The sequence below is a fragment of the Nesoenas mayeri genome (assembly GCF_963082525.1).
Source record: "Nesoenas mayeri genome assembly, chromosome: 13".
NCBI classification, from domain to species: Eukaryota; Metazoa; Chordata; class Aves; order Columbiformes; family Columbidae; genus Nesoenas; species Nesoenas mayeri.
Window position 1 is genome coordinate 3,821,497 of NC_137550.1, and position 22,764 is coordinate 3,844,260.

General features: G+C 44.5%; 1 protein-coding gene across 1 annotated transcript in view; it reads left to right on the plus strand.

Moving 5' to 3' along the window:
* Positions 1 to 10,485: 10,485 nt before the first annotated feature.
* Positions 10,486 to 22,764, plus strand: part of NRK (Nik related kinase) — a gene marked incomplete at its 5' end in the record, with an annotated part of 96,883 nt that continues 84,604 nt past the window's right edge. Inside the window, 2 exons of the mRNA XM_080352400.1 lie at positions 10,486 to 10,542; positions 15,380 to 15,445. Coding sequence (XP_080208526.1) covers positions 10,486 to 10,542; positions 15,380 to 15,445 — 123 coding nt within the window. The remainder of the gene's footprint in view (positions 10,543 to 15,379; positions 15,446 to 22,764) is intronic.

The window sequence follows — 22,764 nt, forward strand, 5'->3', positions numbered from 1 at the left end:
GGAAATTCAGCTTCCCTGGGAGAAGTAGTTTGAATTTTGGTAAATGAGTTACCCGAGGTCTTCTTGGAGGACCTGCGGGGCAGAGAGCTGGTCCCCCTGTGTTTTGGAATGCCATCTGAGTTTGCAGACAAAACTGCTGTTTGCAGGGAGGGAGGAACTGCTGAGGTGCCTCCTGTTGGTGGGGGGTTTACGCTGGGAAGTTTCACGGTTAGAGCTACAGTTTGACCTGTTGATGAGTCGTGTTCAGGGGATGTATTGTACAACGTGCCTGACTGTGACAGGGCTCATCTTGGGAGGTCCATGCAAAGATCCAGTGCCTCCAGATCTGCTTCATGGTCCAGGGGCTATGCCTCAGCGCCATGTCCTCCTCTGGTGACCCTAATGCAGGGGGCTCTACATGGGTGCTGAGCAGGCAGAGCTGATGGATGGGGCATCTTCTGGGATAATTTGTCACTGTTTTAGAAGAAACAGAGGTGGTGACCTTCTAAGCAAGCAGCAGGTCTGCCCTTCACATAACATTCTGTAAATGCTCCTTTTCAGGCATAAGCACATGACTGACCTCAAGTGAGTGGGCAAACGGTGTTTTTATTGCTATAAAATGAAGCAGAGTTTACTAAAAAAAGCAGATTGGGCAGCTGGTGGGATTTTTTAATCACAGAGAAGATTCAGTGGTCACTGAATGTTAATCCACAGCTGTTTACAGAACCACATTTTTACTGTAGCATGTTGCTTTTCCTGTGCAGGAGCTAAAAACTGCATTTTAACACAGTATAATGATAGATGGTTATTAACTGACTTAAAAAGAGTATCTATGAAAATTACAGCATTTAGAAGATCACAGTAATTAAATTTATGTATACATAATGCAAACCTATATACATTATATATAAATGCATCTAGCTATGTGGGGTATGTACTACCGGAAACAAACGGGGCCAGTGACAGATTCCCATAGAACTTTATGATGTGGTTTTCTGGCTTTCAAGGTATTGCTGATTTGTCTGTCTAAAAACCAGCCCAAAACAGTACTTCGCGGACTTGGTTGTAAGCTTCCATATTCCAATATAAAATGACTGTGCTAATGTTCTTCTTTTAGTGTTAACTAATGCAAAGGAAAAAGATGGGGAGGACAGATAAGGCGTTGGGATAGGACTCGAGGGGGTGACACACTACTTGTGTCCACCTGCACTGCCACAGTCGATGTGCAAATGCACATAATAATTGTCTTACTCCCACTCTTGGCTTGTAAAGTTTATGAGCTCATGTGACACCTATTACTTTATAACCTAGAACTGGGGCTTCTTGAAAGTAAAGAACTAAAGGTGGCCTTTTCCAAACCTGTAAGAATGTGTATATATATATATTTTTTTTTTTTTTTAGAAATGAGGCCACAGGAGTGCAGCACCCCAGATTTGGTCTGCAGAGGATTCCAGACTCGCTGACTCTGCTTAGGATTGCTCTCCCTGTGACCTCATAAGATGCTCACGTCTCAGCTAGATGAAATCAGCTTTCACCCTTTAAAGCAATGTAAGCATGCAAACTGCTCAGGGAAGGTATGAGAGCTCAATGACTTAAAGATGCCTAATTGGTTTATGGAGCTAAACTCCTTAAAGAACTTAAGCTGCTGTGAAAAAGGAAGCTGGTTTAAATCCCCAGTTCTCCCTGCTGGAAGGCTAAGCCCAAGTACACTATATGGTGCCAGTTCTGGGCTTGTCAGCTGCTGCAAAGCAGCCAGGCAGCCCTCTGGGTTCCTGGGTGGCACAGAAGCTGCTGTGGTCAGAACATCTTGTTCACCAGTTACTTTGGACTAGTGAAACAGTCTGAGAGGCTGCTCAGACCAGCTGTAATTTGAGGTGATCTGAGCATGTGTTCTCTTTACCCTAGGAATCAGAAAGTGAGATCCACGAAAAATGGAAACCAAGAGGTCTGTTAACATGTGGTGCCTTTGTTTCTACCTTGTTGGTTTGGGGGATTTTTTTTAATTGTCTGTTTTGGAATTAAAATTACCACTATTTTCTCCTTAGGAGAAAATATGAAGTCACTTCTGTTTTTAAGAAGGTAAGAGCTTTAGCTCTTCAAGGTGGGCACAGTAAGCCATTCTGTCCTCGGTTGTTAATTTTTATGCCACTTCCTTGCGCTGAATCCAAGTCTTCATTTCTGCTCTGCACATTATTAGAAAGATACTGGAGCTGCTGTTCCCGCTTCCATATCAGCAAAGCCATATGCGAGGTAAAGCTCCTTCCCTAGTCTGTCTTCTCTGCTTATGCAGTCATGATCCCATCAGCCCTTTTGCCACAATATTGCATCTAGGTGTCCCCACAGATTTGCTCTGTTTGATACAGTTTGTGAGTGCCTCTGGGTTGCAGTGCTCTGGGCAGTGTCCAGAGCCCTTCCACCCCACCACATGCAAGCTGGGTTTGCACGTAACCTGGTACGAGCCTCTATTAAGATGAATATCATTTAAATGGGTTTAGGTTACTGAGCCAGGCATACTAGACAGTGCAGCCCTGTGCCCCTTGCCACAGCGCCTCTTTGTGCCCTCTATGAGCTAAGCAGCAATTATTTGGTATTTGTTTCCAGGTTATCAATAAAAACAGTGAATACACCCTGTCTTAGACCTGCACAAACACATTCCTTGCCCACAAAACTTTCATGACTAAATATCAGTGAGTGACTGGCAGATGTACAGATGCTTTCTGTTCTTCCCAAGCCACTAAACAACTTCTGAAAATGAATTTTTAAAATGTTTACAGTCTCAGCTGACAGCTGCACTGTGCAGCAGCAACATGAAGGTGAATGCACCTTCCAGAACTTTCCCAGATCTGCTGTAAAGTGCAGTGAGGATGAGAACACTGACAGACCCTCCTGAGAGCTGGGTTGCCTGTTACCAGACTGAGTGTGGTGTCACAAGCATAATTGGAACTTGGCTGGAAGTTATATGCTGGTTATTGCCGCGATTGAGAGGCGGGACGCAGTTTGATGGAAACAAAATGTCCGCTTTATCAGTGTACCTCACCTACATTTATACTTTTCCTCAGCAACGTGCTTCGAGCTGATTGCTGTTTCTGTTACCGTGTTCCAGGTGATTGGTCAACACTGTACACTAGACATTCACAGACTGGCTGATGCTAAGACATTTTCTTAAACAGTTACTACCCTAACTCAAGCAATCTTCCCTGTGCACGAACAAGAGTCCCTCTTTTACAGGACAACTGTTTTACAACTTTACTAACATAAAGTCAGCACTCCCTATTCCTTCCAAGTAAGGTTCTTGCCTTTATCCTTCCCATGGCCTGTGACCAACAAGTTCCAGCACATCTTCTTTTACCAATTGATAAGTGCTGGGAGTTTTACTGAGGCCAGCCAAATCCTGTCCCACAGTTATTAATATACAAAGATAGAGAATGTTTAGACAGGACTGGCAAGGATATACAAGAAAAGGCACAGACTTATTCATGATTTAGTGTTGGAAGAGGATTCTGTTGCTCAAGGCTCACATGAGCTTTTCTGATCGAGCAGTCACACACACACACACACACAAAATAATTAGGCAACATCTCAAAGATAGGATACACTTCCCTTGAGGAAAAGAGGAGGATTTAAAAGGCTCAGGCACTGCACTGGGGCACATCCAAGTGTGTTTGAAATGTTCAAAGTTGACAAACTACCAAGAAGAAAAGCAACTTGGAAGTAAATAGAAATTAGAGTGAGAATGGGGGATACTTCCCTGAAGATGCGTAATAAGTCACAGAGGGCAGGTTTTGTTCCAGAGGGCTGGAAGGGGGCTCATAAATTACGGTTCCTCTTTTGCCCATTTTTTTTCCCCTCCTCTAAGAAAAGGAGAAGCGGGAGGCCTGGGAACTGCAGATATGTGACTGGGACTTGAGCAATGAGGTGGGCTTTTTTTGTAGCTAAAGATGAGGTTAGAATTGTGCAATTTTGTGAGGCGCAGGTTACGCTTGCAACATGACTGAAAAAAATGTTGAATTTACTGAGAACATACTCAGACTGACACATGACATTGAAAAGGTGAAAAAGCTAAGATAAAGTCGTGTGGGGTTTTTGTTTTGGTGGTGTGTTGTTTTGGTTTTTTGTTGTGTTTTTTCTTTGTTCTTTTTTTAAGTACACTGAAAGGTGTCTCCACTTTTAAAGTTGTTGACTTTTTTTCTTTGCTTTGGGGAAGAGAGGGGCAAAAAACCCAGCCAACACCCTGCCCAAAACACCCTGCGCCCAAGGCTTTCATCTGATAATTCCTCTAAACCAAGGGTGATTCAGATACCAGTTCCTCCTTAGCTAACCACCAAACTTCAGTGGTTTGGATAAAAGGGAACCGCGGTCTGAGTCATCCAAAGTTAGCATTTGGTTGGCAAAACCAAAATCATGCCTGCAAGATTTTCTTAAAGTCTAAAAAAACCCCTCTGCCTGTCTGCTGGAAAAGTTACCACAACTCTTGTTGCTTTCACAAAAGTGCAATGTGATATTTTGACTGATAAATTTAATGTGGTATCAATTAAACTATGCTATGTGAGTTTTCTCTGTATTTTCGTTTTTTTACTGAGAAATCTGCCAGTGAAGAGGCAGCAGCTATTTTTTCCCATAATTGTGTCTGTTTCAGAGAGCAGACAGATGTTGGGCTGAAATTCATTATGGTATTCATAAACCCCATTGGGATCTGATGACCTAGTAATATATAGCTACTGTTCCTTGCAAAGTGATTAAAATGGTTGCCACTTTGACTGAAGAAATAACTTTGCAGAAGATGGGAGAGAAGGGAAGAACTTATAGCTAGGCAGATGGTTGTGCAACAGTAATATACAACAGTAACATAAAATGTATGAGTTCGATTTATTTCAGTAAATCATCTTGCTCTTAATTTTGCAAAATTGCCAGCCAGCCTTCATGCATAGGTGTCACTGTAGTATGCAGATACTGTGTTGGTATTCAGATACTATTTTAATTTTTTACTAGATATTTATTTTTACTAGATTTTACAATGAGAGTGGTAAAATACTGGCCCAGGTGGTGGATGAACCATCCCTGGAGACATCCCAGGCCAGGCTGGAAGGGGCTCTGAGCAACCTGAGCTGGTGAAGATGTCCCTGCCCATGGCAGGGGTGGCACTGGATGAGTTTTGAAGGTCCCTACAACCCAAACTATTCTATTATTCTATACTAGGTATACAGTTAAAGTGAAAAAACTGGTGATGTAGGAAAAAAAAAAGAAAATCAGAGTAGGAAAAACTCTCGTGGGGAGACAATGTAATAGAAATAGCTTTTACCCAGAGAAACAGTTATCTGTGTGATTCATGTGTTATTGCACAAAATGACAATTGAGGATTTTGGAACTGAGAGTCCAAAAGCCAGAAGCGCAAAATATCATGATTCCAGAAAATACGACTCTTGTCCCTGAAAGTGTTTGTGTGGCTGTTGTCAGGGACAGCAGGGACATGTGCTGGGCTGAGGGGAAATGGGAAACTTCCAGCAGCAGCTTCTTACTGGGGAAACTCGGAGGTGCTGTGCCGAAACAATGCTGTGAAGTCAGGGGTCAGGCAGTGCCAGAGGGTTATCAGTCCCGCGAGGAGGAGGTTCCTTGTGCTCTCTGTGTGCCAGCGCACTGGGATGCGCTTTCCTCAGCCAGGCCTGTTTGTGTGCGACTGAAAAGAAAATAAACTTCTGCAAGAGTCCCAGTGAGCAGCATTCGGACCAATGCAGGTTTTGTGGGAGACCTTTATTTTAAGCTTTACTCTGGGAAATGAGGTGGACATCCTGGCTGTGATTACAGTAGTGCGAGGCAGTTTTTCCAGCTTGCCTGTCCACTCAGGAACCCTCTGGGAAGGAAGCTGTTTGGTCTCATTTTGGATATCCTGTGAAGCTGAACTAGCACGGCTGCCAGGAACTGAAAAAAAGTTATTTAATTTTTAAAGAGCTGAAAACTACTGTATGTGCTACAGAGTATCGTACGGGAAATGACTGTTTTGGTTTGTTTGTCTGGATTTCTGGTATTCCCAGTTTACTCAAGGTAGTAATCCTATCTCTCAATCCTAATGCAGCAGCCTCTGCAAAGTGCAAATCTGAAGACAGATTTGGGTTTAAATATGACTTTCTGGCCCAGCCTTAATGTGTTTGGAATGAAGTGGAATTTTCTTTAGTTCAAATAGGAGAAAGCATGAGAAATATTCAGAGCCTGATCCAACAATCCATTGAAAACAAAGACAATTTACTGTGATTTCCAAGCTCAGCAGGGATGGGTCACAGAAATACTGAAGTTATTAAATGGATTGGGTTGAGGGAGGGGTTGGTGGTTCATTTCTTTTAGCATCTTTTAACTAAATGGGAATGTAAGTAACTGAGTGTCTGTGGCCTGAAACTTAAATCTTTCCCCCTGCAATCTAAAGAATTTTTGCAGCAGCTCTGCTAAGTTGTACTGGTATTTTCCAAGGTGTGACCTGATTAAAGTGTTCTCCACTTTTCTGTGTTCATCAAGTAGTACTCATGCTGTCGTATGACTGCCACCAAGCTAGCACAGGAACATACCCGGGCTATATACAATCCTAGATGTTCTTTTAATGTGTAGTTTTGTTCCTGACAGTCTAGCAAAGCCACCCACAGTACTAAACCATGCTATAATTGGAAACGGAACAGGACAACTTTAAAGTTAGTGGCTGGCCTAATAAATCAAGGGGTTTTCTTTTTGTATTCCAGGGCTTCATAACAATCTTTAGTAATAATAAATCACTTCTAGAATGATGGTGTAAATGGTAATGAATTCAAGCAGCAGCCAAGAAACCCCACCCATTGGTGAATGTGGGGCTTAATACCCTGCTGGCCACTGCTGCCCATTGACTCTCCTGTAATCAGTATTTAGCAGCTGGTAATCGTCTGGTTCTGGTGCTATCAAATGAGGACAAAATGGTTGCTGAAACTATTAGGCAAAAAGCTTGACCTTCCTTTTCAAGCAATCCAGAGAGAGCTTCTGGAAGTGGAGGGTGAAGTCTGTAGTTACAAGATTTCATGGGCTTTTGTGTCACTTTGCTGCCTCTTAGCTAAGGGTTGTACCCTAAAGAAACACTGAAGAGATGTCTAAAATACCTTGTTCATATAAAAAACGAAAGTCATGGGGAATTTTGTAAAGGATTCTTATTCTGGGAGAAAGGTGCTGATGTCTGAGCGCTAGGGTCAGTGATGGACATGGCATGAGCTGCTGAGCCTGGCTGTTCCTGCAGCCATGGAGGTGACAGGGATGTCTGCTCCCTGAGCAGCACTGGGGAGTCATTTCAGGGAGAAGATCCTGTGTGTCTCAGCTTTTCTGAATTACAATTTCTCTGCATTTACAGTTCTGAAAACAGTCAGTTTCTCCAATTCAGACTGAATCCACGTTTTAAGAAGCTGTTTATTTCCTGCAGACCGGAAATCCTGTTTTCTTAAGAGTTATCTTTTCGTTTTTTTTCTCTGCCAGCTTCACACCTGTAACTGACACCCCAGCAAAAACAAAGCTGAAGGAAACAAGCCAACATATCCGTTTGGGCTTCATCCTTAAACAGTCTTCCTTTGCTGAGTGTCACACCTGGCAGGGGCAACTACTATTAGTAGTACTACAAATCCGGGTTTGCGGGGTGGGATGCAGACAGAAGAGCTCAGGATTAGCCCGGTACTTCTGGGGTACAATGGCATTTCCTTTGCTGAAACAAAGGAAGTTCTTCCCTCTTCATGCTCGCACTTCCCTTTTAATACAAAACATCCTTTGCATGCACATAGGTATTTTCAAAGTTTTGATGTTCAGGTCTGTGGTTGCTGAATTTGGCTGCAGGGGTTTGACTTGGCTGTTGGAGAAGAAAGCTGTACTGAAAGCATTTAATTATCTTGTGTTTGTTGTATTTTGAGTTCTGGCTTTGGGTTGTTTCTTTTGTGTGTGTTGGGTTTGGGTCTTTTGTTTGGTTGGTTGGTTTTTAAATTGAATTTATTTTTGAGGGTCCTTTTAACTTTTTATTACTGCTAAGAGGAATGTGGGTTTCTCGTTTACTAGCACTCGGGTTCTGCTAAGGCGTTCAGTTTCCCAGTTGCTGGGAGGTATTCTGCCACGTGGCTTCATGCAGAAGAGCAAGGTGTGACAGCCCATGTGCAAGTCAGCAATAGCATGAACACCCGGTCTGTGCAGTGCTTTGGGGAAGGCTGGAGTGCAAGCAGGGCACGAGACTACAGGGGACACTTGGAGCATAGTTTCTGTTTCGGCAGAACCACTCATCAGGCTGGCGATGAAAAACTTGGGGCTGGTAAATCTGGTTCTGCTCTGAAAAGCAGCCTTGCCCTGGTGAAGTTTTCACTCTCAACAGATCTACTGTGACTGTCAGTGACAAAACCAGCTGTTGCTTTTGTTAGACCTGCAAGGCCTTTGTGGGGAAAAGATGCGCTGCCTTCTTCGGCAGCAAGGGAATAATCACTTACGAAGCTCTGCCTGCAATGGCGCACACTGGAGTGCCTGCAGAAACTCTACCAGCAGCAGGGTTCAGTGGAGGGAAGACAATGAAAGGTGGTGATAAACGCATGTAGCAAAGAGATACCGAGACTTGCCTGCAGAAATGCTACAAACCATATTAGACTTCTAAAGCCAGATTTTCATATCATTTTTGAGTAGAGCTTTCTGTCAAGTGGAATTAATCCTCAGGTTGGCGCACTCATCACAGGTGAGCGAGGCAGGTAGGATTAATTTCAGCAAAGAGTCTAAGAGATGGAGGAAGAGAGGCATCTGGTAGACAACAGCCGGGAGTTTCACTCCAGTTCTCACCAGGGAAGCAGGAAGGAAGTGGAAAGTGGCAGGAGACAAAGGACAGCCTGGAGGTTAGAGAAGAGATAAAGAGGGATTGTGAGAAATAATACAAGCAGAAAGGCTAATGATGGATTTATGTAAGGCAGGAAGGCTACAGTGGGGAGCAAAACTGTGGCTTAACTTTGTCAAAGGTGATGTGAGGGCCAATATTTTCCAAGCACTGCCCAGGTGAGAGCGGGTGGCTGGACTGGGCACAGAGAGGGGCTCGAGCTCGGGCTTGGGCTGGGCTGTCACTGTGTGGGGCTTTCTGTCCCTGCCATGCAGAGCTGCAGTATACACATTTAGTTCTTCAACAAACTTATGCTTTAATGCAGCAATCGCCCTCAAGTCAGTTAACAGAGCATCAATATGTTGGCCTACAGGCAGATGGAGAGCAAAAAGCCAGGGTCGCTTTAGCAGATAGCGTAGCCAGCATGGGCTGTTTTAAAAGAATACTTTGAAGTTGAATGATGCATCAGCATTTCTTTCAAGGAAATTGCAAAATACGTTTATTACAACACTGCCACTCCGCTGCTGGCATTGCATGTGCCATGGTGTGCTAATAGGCACCAAAGATGCTTTGACCACTTTGTCTTGATTTCATGTCTGTGATTGTGAAAACACTGATTCAGAATTTCAGCCACTTTGCTCTCTCTCTGTGAGGGTACAATGTCCCAGCCCTGAGTACGTTTCAGGAATGTCAGGGACTTTATCTCAAGTAATGTGCATTTCTACTGATTTTTTTTTTTTTTAATCTTTATTTTTTTGTCTCTAAATGTGAAGCCCCAAAATATCCACAAATCCTTCCACCCCACTACAATGCAGTTGTACACTGTGTTCTTTCCGTGGTCATAATTACAGGGCGAAAGGGTCTGTAATGAGCAGCAGAGTTCCTAGCAACGTGGTGCCTCCCGAAGCTGGGTGCAGCGCTTTGGGAGGGCCGTGCCATGGGGGTTCCCACCGTGCTGCGCCCCGCGCGGGTCTTCCTGCTGCCCGTACCCTGTTGTGTGCGGGACCGTGCGGCCGCGCTGCCCCCGTGGCCGAGGCTGCTCTGGCCCCCGCGACAGGTCCGCGCTCGGTGCGGTGAGCGGCATTGCCGTCCCCTCCACGGGCTCGGATTTGCAGCGCTTGTCACCTGAGGGAAGGGGTCTAGAAGTGCTTGCGTGCATTCCTGTTTTAGGGTGGGTTTTTTTGTTGTTGTTGTTTAATGTAGTTTGTTGGGGTTTTTAGCTTGTGCTGGTTTTGTTTCGCTCTGTGGCCGGTGCGGGTTCCCGCGGCGCGGGCCGCGCTCTGTGCCGGCCGGACCCTCCGAACCCGCTGCCCTCCACGGCGGGACACGCGTGGGGCGGCGCGTGCACACCCGGGAGCACGCGCGCGTGGCGGAGGGAGCGCGGCGGCCGCCCCCCCGGCGGCAGGTGTTGTCCCCCCGACCCCCGCCGGCTCCGCACGTCACTTCCTCGCAAACTTTTTCCCGCGGAACTGTCTCCGCGAAAGTTGCCGGCGGCGGCCGCCGGGGCCGGGGGCTGCTCCGCGCCCGCCGAGCGGGGAGGGCTTTCCGGCCGGCCGGGCATGCCCGCCTCCCTGCGCTCGCTGGGGCACGGCCGGGCCGCCGTGGGCCGCCCGTGGGACCGTTAGCTCGGGCGGCGGGGGCGCCGCTGCCGGCTCGCCGCGGTCCGGAGCGCCATGGCCCGGGACTGCGCCGCCCGCAGCCTGGACGGCATCGACCTGGCAGCGCTGCGGGTAAGGAGGGGCGGCGGGGGAGGGCGTCCCACGGGGCTGCGTGGGCCCCTTTCGGCCCTGCCGTCGCGGGCGTCCTCCGGGCGGTGAAACCCGCCGGGCGTGGGGCTGCTCTTCGCTGCTGAGGCGTGCAAAGCTGCACCCGAGTTTTCTCACTTATCTGAGGGGATTTGGCTCTGCCGCGCGTGGGGAGAGGCGCCGGCGCTGCAGGGTGCCTGTGCGGTGGCCGTGGGACACCCGGCTGTGTCCCTGCCGGCGTGGCCGGGGCGATGCCACACACGCCAGTAAAAGGAGGGCAGATGTTTCAGCAGCTGGCGGTGGGGCGAGGGCCCCGCTGGTGCGGCTGGACGAGGCGTGTGCGGCTCCGCGGAGCGCGGCTCCCCCGGCAGCTCCCGGCTCGCCCTGTCCTGCTGCGGGCGGGCTCCAGGGGTCGCGGTCCCTGCGCTGGCGAGATCGTCCCACGATCGTCCCGCGGGAGCGCGGCCCTGCGCGGAGTCTTGCACCGTCCCGAGATCATAAATAATTCCTACTGACATTCCTAAAGGTGATGTGAGTCCCGAGAAGCTGCGGAGAGAAAACAAATGAGAAATGAGGATTTCCTGGAAAAAAATATGTGCCTGGGGGTTTGGCTTTTGTGTTTTTTTGTTGAGGTTTGGGGCTTTTTTTAAAAATTTTTGACAAAGCTAAAAAGCCAGCATGCACCTAATCTGCTTTGAATTGTTATCATTATGCTCTCGTGCTTTTGGGTTTTTAATGTAATCCAAACTTCGGCAACATTAAAAGCCACACTTAGTGTTTCATGTCCACAAACAGTTAACAAGGTTGTGTATGGTGCCTCTTAGTTCCATTTCGCTTTTTTATATAGAAGCTGACCACCTATCAACCCAGTCCAACCAAGGCAGTTTCTTTTCTGGGGCACTCTCCACAGAAGAAGAGGGAAGAGTTCAATTGTGGCAAAAAGCAGTCAGCCCAGACAGTGAAACCAAAGCAAACTACTTTCTAAAAATATCAGAGAGGAAAGAAAAAAAAAAAAGAGAGAAATAAAAAGAGGTCTGGGAGAAGCCTTTGCGGTAATCACATGGTGAGGAGGGTGTTCCAGATCAGAGACTGAGAGAAGAAAGGCAGCAGAGACAGTAAAGTTCGTGAAGATGCCACAAGGCTCCTGGCTAGGCAAGCAGAAGTTTAACCTGGCTCTGCTCAGGGGAGTAAGACAAAATAATGAGAGCTTTTTTTTGGAGCTTTACCAGATGAATCTCATCTCCTTAAATAAATGATAAGAAACCAGTGGAAGTTTGAAAAAGAGCGGGTCTGCACGCCAGACAGCAGGCTTTGTGTCAAAACCCTCCAATGCAGAAACCTCCTGGATGCTGTAACCAGGGCGAGTTTCAGCCTTGACAGGGAACGGGACAATTGTGTGCTCTCAGAGGAAATCTTTTCAACATGTCAACAGCCTTAGCTTGGGGTTCATGCTTAGCAGGAAATGAGAGGTGGGTGAGGCTGGGCTCTACAGAAATAATGTAAAGAGAGGTGGTTTACCTTTGCTTTATCTTAGGTGTTCTGGGGCCAGTGGGAGCTGCTGGAGCTCTGCCCCCCCAGGCCTCACTGATGTAGGGAGGTCCAGCAAGGAGGCACAACTGTGACTGGGGTCATTTGCGAACTGCACGAGCTGGCCTTGCGCCCTCCATGTGGGTGTTTGCCATGGCTTTCCCCTTTTCCTGGAAAGAGACCCTTTGGGCTGTAGTGTCCAAGTGTTGCTGGAGCATCTCATTGGTTGCTTCTGCCCTGGATTGATCAGGGCAGTGGGATGGTTAAAAAGCCTCAGATCTCTGCATTACATGCTGAGGTGCAGAGACCCTGAAAAATATGAGCTTCAGACACCTGTATCTTATTTAGCTGCAGAGATTGTGAAAAATGTGTTTCAGTCAGTCTCTTGCTGCGTGCGTTGTTTTTCATTCTGCCTTGCAGAGGAGATGGATGTGGCCTGGGTGCCTCTGGGTCAGCAGTCTTGCGCTTGCCTTTTGAATACTCTGCAGATGACTTGCAGGAAAGCAAGAAGGCCACCATATGGTACAGTGCATTACATTAATTAACCTGAATGTTCAGGCCAGGGTTTTGGCATCCATCAAAGTGAACCTTGCAATTTGGCATGGGCTGGCTGGTGAAGGGTTATGGACCACGGGGTTTAAATGGTAGCTGAGAGGAAGCACTACATCAAAGATGATACTTAACTCCAAGATAATTAAGGAGTTGGCCCATTGTGAAGAATGCCAGCAAACGATGCAGTGCTGTATCCGAGAAAACAAGGGCAATCCAAGGACCCAAGTCAGAGCCCAGATTAATATCCTTTATGACTCTTAGCAAGGCTTGGTTCACTATGGTGTCCTGATTAAAAGAAGAGAAATGGCCAAGTATTTTGGCTGCACTCAGAGCTGCAGAGGCTTGAGATGTTAATGCTCAATTGGCTAGCAAGGACGGGGTAGGATTTTCACTGTATTAAAGTTAATGCTAACATTTATTTAGATAATTGTCTAGGTTTTTCCTAGAGTGTCTGGAACCTTCAGAGGCAAGCTATTAGGATGCTAAATCAGAATGAAATTGATTGCAGGGAGAGAGAGAACGTGATTTTGAGGCACATTGAATTATTTTATTTGCATAAGAAATAAGCTTGGAGGAGAAGACTGAGGACAGAGCACACACTTAAGTGAAAGAGACAGTTGCAAACTCTGAGTTGAAAAATGCAGCTTATGTTCCTCTAGGTTTCTGTGCACTGTGAACACTTCTTAATTCAGCAGTGCTACTTTCTACAGAAGAGGTGTGACAGTGGGGTGCTGCTTGTGCATCCCATGGAGGAGGGTACCGTAGGTGTGGTGTGTGGAGACCCTTGTCTGGAAGAGCTCCTCAGAGAGCCGCTGTGCGTTTTACTTCATGGACAGGTGCAACCCAAGGCTCTGTGGGAAGGTCGCACATGAGGCAGAGGTTTGTAGCACGCACCTGTTGCTTCAGCAGCAGCAATGGATTATTGCTGACTTCAGCACTACTGAGGCAAAGCGTGTGGCTAATTTATATCCAAGACTAACAGAAATTAAAAATGAAGGGAGCAAAGCATTTTACGAAGATCCCAATGCTACAGGCGTTCTTATGCCTGTATGTAGCTCCATATATGAGCAGTCCCATTGATTTTTTCTTACGTGTGATGGCTCATAAAACTAGGGTTTATGTCTAGAAGGTCATAACTTATTATCTTGTCTTAAAAATAAGAGGTAGGAAAGAAATGACACAGACTGGCCTGTGCATGGGTCAAAAGTAAGTAATTTGATCTGGTTTATGCAATGCTAATTGTTTTTTTGGGATTTTGTGTGTGGTGGGTTTTTGTTGTTGTTGTTTTGTTTGTTTTAGGTCTTGTGAGGCTGACAATCCAGGAAGTGTAAGATTAAACCTCATTTAACTTAAAGGCAAAATGAAATTTACTCGGTAGTACTGTCAGTTGTAGAAGTCTGCGCTGTGTTGCTCCAACAATGAAAGCCATTGCCGTTCATCATGACAGTTGTACCAGTAAAGGCAGAATCTACTCAGAAAAGAGCTTGTATGTTTCCACTAACTGGGATTTTGCCTAAGTAAATATTTCCCTATCAGCTATGAAGGAAGTATTATTTATATTAAAAGAACAACTTATAAGTGGAGTGGAGAAGTAGCTTGATTCCTTAAAAAAGGAATATTCTGCAACCAGGCTCATTGAAACTGTACTTCTGAGAAAATGTTTTTCTGTATCACATCCCTCAGCAGTACCAATAGGCATCAACTGATACGATAGATTGCTGAACCAGATGTGGTAAAACTGACACATGGACTTAATAATATTTTATATAAATCTCTCAATGATATCATCCCCAGAAATGAGTGGACTGACAAATGGCTCAGCCAAAACCCAAGAAGCTGGTCTCCTGAGTTCTTAATGTTTTTATATAAATCTCTCAAGTGAGTTTTAACTGAAGCAACAGATTTCTTAATGTGCTCAGTCATGCAGGAGCGAACATTTACTTGCCCATGTACGTCTTGCAACAAGATGGTCTTTCTATATCTGAAAGGCTGCAGCATCTCAGCAGTGGAGAAGGACATCTGCACTCATTGGTTTTAGAGCAACTGGTACTAAACTAACAGAACAAAAATTAGCTCATGCAGTATGGTACACTGATCACCTGACACATGAATCTGTCATGTAAATTAACAGCAATGTAGTTTGGATTCAAAGCCAGGACTTAAATGCATCAGTCATATTCACCTTGTTATATTTTCAAAAGAGGACAACTGAGCACACTCAGCCCACCTGTACTATCCTACCTAGGATGGCACATTTCCCTTTTGTAATGTAATCGGGCTCAAGTGCTTTATATAGTACTTTTTCAATTCTGTTAGTTAGGTTCTTTCCTTTGTTATGTTGCTAGTGCTAAGTGTTTCATAGCAGAAGGCAGCAGCTCAGCCTGTACGCTAGCTCAGTGTTTTAAGGCTTAGGAAGCCCAGAGTTTATTCTTTATTCTACTGCTAAGCTAAATCTATTGAATTCTTGTATTCTTCACACATGTGCATGTATTTGTTGTATCTGCCGTATTGCCACGGTACAAATCTTCACTGAGTTGTTTTGTGTATAGAGTTTTGAGCAACTTGACTGAAAACTTAAGTATTAACGTATTTCTTATACTGTTATTTGACTGTTTCCCCTTTAGTGTGTAGTACAGATCATTAGATGTGCCACAGACATCTTCATTTTGATTGTATACAGTTACACTCCATTACGAAGTGGTTGCTTTGCTGCCAATTATGTTATTTCTTCTGCTTTGTACAGGACCCTGCGGGAATATTTGAGCTGGTGCAAGTTGTTGGAAATGGGACATATGGACAAGTCTATAAGGTTTGGATGCCTCTTTAATTTATTATATTCTTCTTGGTAACGCTGTTTTTCCTGAAGTAGAACTGAGCACTATTTAAGAAGGTGGACAATATTGTTCTAGTAATAGCCTGCTTTGTCTTGCTGTCTTTTCCATGTAATGCAATATGGTGTCACCTGTGAAACTTGGTGACCCCTCCTTCTGCGCTGTTTTCACGTCTCTTTGCTGCCACAGGTCAGAAAAGTGTGTTGGCTTGTGTACTGATTTCCCTCTGCCTTATCTTTTATATCCTGTGATTATTTTCCATTCAAAATTATTTAATAGGTAGCTGGCACAAATTAACATCAGTGATGGCTAAATTTGGCCTGGGATTGAGTGGAGAGCTCAGCCCAGACTAAAACAGCAGTGCTTTTCAAGACAGAGGTGTGAATTATCCCTGCTCGGCAGGCAGGCTGTGAAAGTTTTCATTTCTGTTATTAGTTTTGTCGCTGTGATATCAAAGCAGAACTACCACTCAAGAAACTATCTCAGTCAAATGTGGTCTGTCATAACATGCTATGTACACTGTGCAATGCACACCTTTAGTTATAAGAACTAGCCTAGAAAAGTGGTCTTTCACCGTGAAGCATTTCCTAAGAATGATCTAAGAAGAAAAAATACATATGATAAAATAGAGAATGGAGTCTGTGTTGTTCCCATTTGGAGAAAGAAGATGGAGGAAGGAAAAGGCCGTGCTGCTGAACCCTTGGAGGTCGGCTGGGTGAGGAATGGCACTGGAGGAAGCTGTCTGGTCTTGCTTCTCCCTCAGATCCTGCTGCTGACAAGCTCCCGCATGACGAGCCTTTGTATCAGTGCAGGCTCTTCTGCATTGATCCCCCATTGCAGGAAGAATGCAGAAGGGGCCCCGATGTAGAAATGCAGGACTGTTCATCTTTCTCTGATTCCAGTGCACTGCATGTGTGTTAGGTTTTGGTGTCCATCCTCTGGTGGTAGATCTGCTGTGGTCACATTTTGGTTTCCCTTTGAAGCTATAGATACTGAAAAGCCCTCTACAGAAGCAGTTCTGGGGAGTTTCTGTTTCCCCATACTACTTTTCTAAAATATATTTCTATGTAAGAAGCAGGATCTTTCTCATGTAACTCTTTGTTGCTGTGATTAACTCTGTTGTTTCTGACATTGTCATTCACATACTCAGTACTACTAAATTAAAAATAGAGGCTCAGGGGTTCACATGGACAGATTAGAAGCCAGGAGACATTCAGGGGTGCTGTTGTTAGCATAATCACAGGGGTTTTTATATGTAAAAGGATCCTAAAGCTCCCATATGGCCTCTGAAATAGTTGCCCTTTTCATGACTGGATTTATTCTGTATTGGGAGATAAAAAAAATCCAATTTAGTCATCTTTTAAAGATGTTGAGAGTGAATCAGCTGCTTAATCATGGGAGAAACAGGAAGGAGCAACATAGTTTGCTTTTCTGCTGCAAAAGAAAATATTTTAAGCTATTGTCTGGTTCACTAGAATGTTAGTTGCCCAAATGTGTAAGAGATATTGACAATGACAATTAAAAATTGTACCCAGAGGCTGTTCTCCACTGAGCACACAAGAGACGAGGGTCTGACAGCTCTGGATAACGTGTGCTTTGAGTCTTGGCACATACTGCTCTTGGAGTAGCTGCAACATCTAAGCAAGGCACTAAGAGACGGGGTCTTGCAAGGCTGAGGGCACCAAGGGAAAGCTTTGTGCACGTGTATCACACATTAGAGAAATGATGGACTGTATGTAACCCTGGCTCTGTGCAAGCTCATCCATAACAAAGGCTTTGCTTGTATTAGCACGTGATCGCTGAACATAGGATGTTTTGCCGAGGCTTGCTTAGGGGATGGAGCTGCTCGTGGTGAGAGGATGACGGTGAGCTGTGCCGCTGAAGGAGACAGATGGTGACAGCTGAGGTGAGCAGATACAGAGTGCATGCCCCAAACTGCAGGTGGTCAGCTTGGTCTCCATTGCGAATAGTTTTCACACGGTCCAAAGTCCTTGGAAATACCTCTGCAGAAGATGCTGAGCTCCACTGAACGTACTCAGGTGGTATCTTCTTAGTGCTACCCTTGCAGCCAGATCAAATGTCCGTTTTCTTTGAAGAAGGGCAGCTTCAGTGGAACAACTGCTTCCGAAGTGACCATAAAACGTTAGGCTATGGTGTTCGCTTTTCTTTTTCACTGCTGTGTAAAATGTCCTTCAATCTATACAATGCTAGGACAGATGGAGTGAATTAGGGAATGCTGGAATCATTTTGTAGGTTGTCTAATATAGGCTTGTGATCATAAATATTTAAGTTATAAAGTAATCTCAGTTATCCACATAATGTACTTGTGTCGTTAGAGCACTTATTTATTCTTCAGAGGTGTCAGAATATTCCATACATTCAGAAATAGATACATATAGTAGTTTGCACATAATCAAAGCAAAGCTTATTTCAGGCTAAATAAACTGTGTCCAAGATTACTAAATTGCTTGGTTGGCTGTGGAGATGATTCATAAGGCTATATGTTTTAATATATGCAGCTCCATAAAAATGAAAATAAAATCTAGAGGATTCATCATTAGATTTGGAAAACAATGTTTAACAGATTTATTGAAGGAGAGTATTGTTCATACTGAATTATTCCAGACTAGTTCCAATTCAGTGTCTTTTTAAGTGAAATGGAAGAGATATAAATTCTACTCATGATAATGCTAGAGCTGTCTAGAAATGATATAAAGTTGGGATTTGCATATAATAACTGACTAAAAGCTAGCAGATTTTTTGACAACTTATGAAGTAGTAGGCCATAAATAAGCCAGTACTGGCAACTTCAGCATTTTGGAAAGTATGAATTAGATATTAGAAAATCAGATACCCAGGTACCCAGAAATCATGCGACTTCAGCTTCGTTTATCTCTTGAAATGACAGATGAGTTTTTCAGTTAATTGCTGGCTTCCAGGAGCTGAAATATGAAGAACAACACTATGTAAGAGGCGATTCTGAGTAACGTCGTGGAAGGTGGTAGCAGCAAGTCTTCTCTGAAGGCGGTTGGAAGTAGCGCATTTGCTGGTGGCTGGAAAAGTGCGGGTATATACTCATTCGTGCCTTTGTTTCCTGAACTTTGAAGTGCCGAAGGTCAGATTGTGTCCAGTCTCTGCACCACCTCCATTGAATGCATGTCAGAAAGAGAAGTTTCTGAACTTCCCGTGCACTGCTTATTCAAGGGCTGTCCATCTTCCTGGGAGCCCTCAACACCAGGGGCCACAAGGACTCTGAGGGGCACATGGGCTTGCTCTCCAAAATATGAAGGCCAGGCTTTGGGGGTTTTTTTAGAGCTACTGATCACTAAGGACCTTCAAACAGGGCAGAGCAAGGTTTTGCTTTGCGTAAGTTGGTGTTAACTGAGCGGAAGCGAGATTGCTGAAGGTGTCACCCACAAGTTCTTCAGTTTTGCTTCCTCCCTGGGCTGCAGCCGCGGTGCCTTGGGGAAGCTTGAATTGAGTGTTGTTTGGAATGGCAGTAAAAATGCAGAAAACGATCTAGAAGATATATAAATACCGTCTTATTTATTTGCTCGTAGTTGCTATGTTATTGTGACATGGTGTACTGTCAAAGGTGGCACCTTTGAAAGCATTGTGCAGCCAGTGTCTGTGGCTGTGTGCTCTGCTCTTGGTGTGCTTGAGGCTGGATCTTGCAGTGTAGGTATGGCTGTCGAGACCTGACAGCGTGATTTGAATAATTCTTTGCCTACTCCCATTACCTTCAGAGGTTTAATTACATGGCTGCCTTGTTTTTTTTATCCACAGTTGGACTCTATTGCTATAAAGAGCTGGATAACGATCATGTATCACCCTTGATGTAGAACACTTGGTCTGTGCTTGTGCATTTAGTGCTAGCTGAACTGTAAGTTTGGGGGCTGAAATATTTTCTTTGCAAAGACTTCAGCCACTAATTTCATATTCTTTGAGTGCTGTGTCTTCAGTAGGAGCCTGTTAAAGTATATTCTGTCTTTTAATTTCCAGTGCAGGGTCATTTTTCTAATGAGTGAATGGGGAAAGGGAGAGATGGGGTAACAGGAGTGGGTGCCATTTTTGAAGTGTTTGGGTCAGATAATTGCTCTTGAGCTCTGGAAGAGACTGGGAGACTCTGAATTCATAGCTGCTTTGTTTTCTTAGTCCTCAAGATAAAAAGGAATTGCTCCTAATCCTACTCATTTGTCTGTGCTCTGAGAGCCCTTATCCTTCTAAAGATGTTTTCATAGGCCAAATGAGGTCATCAGCAACATCTGTGTCATCTGTGTGTTCTCTGATTTCAAGAGGTACCTGACTGGGGCTTTTGACTTCCTTTGTCTTAATGATGTGGATTAGCCCTCTCCTGGGGTCAGTGTTTTTGAGTGGCCGTGGGAACAAGAGGTCAGTGTCTTTGGTGAGTTCCAGGGGCTGGTGCTTTTTGGAGTATGATCATGTGGGCTGATGATAAATTGTGACAGGTTTGCAGCTACTGTGTGTGCAGAATGCTTGTGCCTTTAATGGAATCTGAGGGCATGGGGAACTGGAGGGAGCTGCTCTGGTTTGGAACTGTGAGAATCAAAAAGGAAGAAGTGGCTTCCCGGTGATGCAGCTGATGGGGGTGAAGCAGTGCTGATGCTGGAGCTTGGCGGAGGGAGGAAGTGACCCTGCCTTCCTCTAGTGCCTCTGCAGACCTAGTATTTTCATTTCTGTGTAGTCATATAAGATTTTGGATACAGAAAGGAAGGAGGTCTGAGTGAGGAAGCGTGGTTGGGTTTGTGTTTTGTTTTGTGTGGTGTTTGTTACAGCTGCCTGTTGGCATTGGATCATGCTTCAATTGTTGACATGAGTTATGAGTTACTTATTTTTGATGTACAGTAGCAGGAGTGTAGTGAAGCATAAATATGACTTTTCAGTTTATCTTCACTTGAAAGTCTGCTAAGTTCTTCTTAATTAATTTCATTGAATAACTGGCTGAAGTAGTTGAGACCCAGTTGGGAGGGGTGGGGGGAAGCAAAGCATTTTATTTGAGAATTGGTACTGCATGGAAAGAATCACAAGACCATGCTAAGTTATGAAGTGTTAATGTCTGTGGACTCTGTTGAAAACCTGAATTGATTGTAGCACCTCAGGCAGTTACTGGAAGGCTAAGTGTAAGAAACATTACAGTTACGTTCAGTTCAACCCAGAAGGTGAATGTGTGTAAGCTGAAAACTTCAAACCCATCCCTTCTGGAGGTGGGTCAGAAGTAGCCATCTTCTGAAGGATGTGTCCTGGGGCCGAAATGCAATTTCAGAGTCTCCAAACTGCCACAACCAGAGACGTTAAAAATGTTGTGTTGTCTTGGGGTATTTTGTTATCGTTTGTGGTCAGTAACAGTTTTCAAGCCAATCGTAGCCTTCAAGGCACTGAGATTTTGATGAGTCAAGTAGGGAAATCAGTTGTTCTTTACAGAAATGACAAAACACTACTTTCTGTTTCACTAGCAGTTGGTAGAAGTGCTTGTTTGTCTGTTCATTTTCTTTATTTGGGTTTTTAGAAGCATAGCTGATTATCTTGTCCACATGAAAAACAAGTTAATGATTGTTGGCAGCAGTGTATAAAGAAGTGTTGCTGAAGTGTACTGGATGGAGTCAACAACTCATTGTGTAGATGCTTGGTTCAGTAGTGCGAACAAATAATACAGGTTGTCTGCTAATCCTGGCAACAGGGATCTCTTTTAGGAATAAGTCTGAGCTTAATATGTGCTACTGCCATTGAAATAAGACCTGAAATGCTGTGGTGCTTATGAATGGGTTGCCTTGAAAGCTTAGTGTAATATCATTAATACACTAGAGAGGAGTGACTTGGTATTTCAGTATTTATCTTCTTCATGCCTCTGATTTTTAGTAACATCTGTCTGCATACTACTAGATGTGTTTCTTCTTCTTCTCTCAGTTTCCTGTAGCTCCTAGATACATTCTCATACATCTCTACATACTTTATTTAAAGCTTCCACGCCACCACCTTGGTCCTTTTCATCCTCATCAGGAGAAACGTGGAGTTGGCATTGCACCCTGGCAGCAACAAGGGCAAACCATGTTTTGGGCTGCATCAGCAAGAGCATAGCAAACAAATCAGGGGGTGTGATTGCTTCCCCTGCTCTTGTTAGGCCATACCTGGAATACCGTGTGCCATCTTTGTATCCCCAGTTCCAGAGTGACATTGGGAAACTGGAGAGGGTCCAACAGATGGCCAGCAAAGCATTTAGAGGGTTGGAGAACTTTGTGCATGAAGAAGGAGAGGCTGAGGGAATTGGATTTTTTTCAGCCTAGGGAAGAGAAGGCTGAAGGCAATCTAGTCACAATCTTCAAGTGCTCCAACGATGGTTTGTATAGAAGACGCAAATACAGGGATGCACAGGACACGAGGAACCAGGCCTGGGTTGCTCAGGGGAAATTCCATCTGGGTATAAGAAAAAGATTCTAGTCATGAGAACAAGTCAACATTGGAATAGGTTTCTCAGGGAGGTGGTGGAGTCACCCTTGCTGGAAATATCCAAGGCTGTTTGACATTGTCTTGCATAACCTAACTTAAGGCCCTGCTTTCACAGAAGATGGGACCATATGTTCCCAGAGGTCTTTTCCGGTCTTAATTTGAGCAGAGGACATGTGAATCTTAGCGGATGGAACATACCTACTATCAGTCAAGCCCACTTGAATGTGCATGACTGACTTGGAGAATACAAAAATAAAGAAGTAGAGGGAACGAGTTTTATTTGAAATATATGTAAAATAGGCAGTGTGTCATTTGTATTTAGTTGTCAGAGCCAGGAGTATTTCTTCCATAGTGTGTAGGGTTGTTGTTTTGGTGTGGTGGTGTTTGTTTTGGTTTGGTTTTTTCCTAAATCTTTACTTCCCTGCTTATTTGCATGGCAATGCCAAACTATATTCAGCACCGGAATTTAAAATAATGGATCGTACATGCGAAATTAATTAGCAAATTGTGAAGTCCTGGTTCTAGTTAGTGAATATTTCAGAGGAATTCAATTAAGATTCTTAAGTGTAGGAGTAGTTTATCAAAAATAGAAGAGTAAGGATGTGAAGAAACCTCTCAGCTGTGGATTGCTTCTATACAGTAAAGGCTCTTTGACTGAGCAGAGCAATGTACAGTAATTAGATGTGCCATATCAGCCATTATAAAGTAGTAAAATCCTTGCAAATAATTTGTTAGCAGGCCTTCCACTTCCAGCTCCTCCGTGTTTTGGACCTGAATGTCCATATGGGAGAATGCAATGCATTTTCATCCTAAACTGGTGGTATTTTTTGAG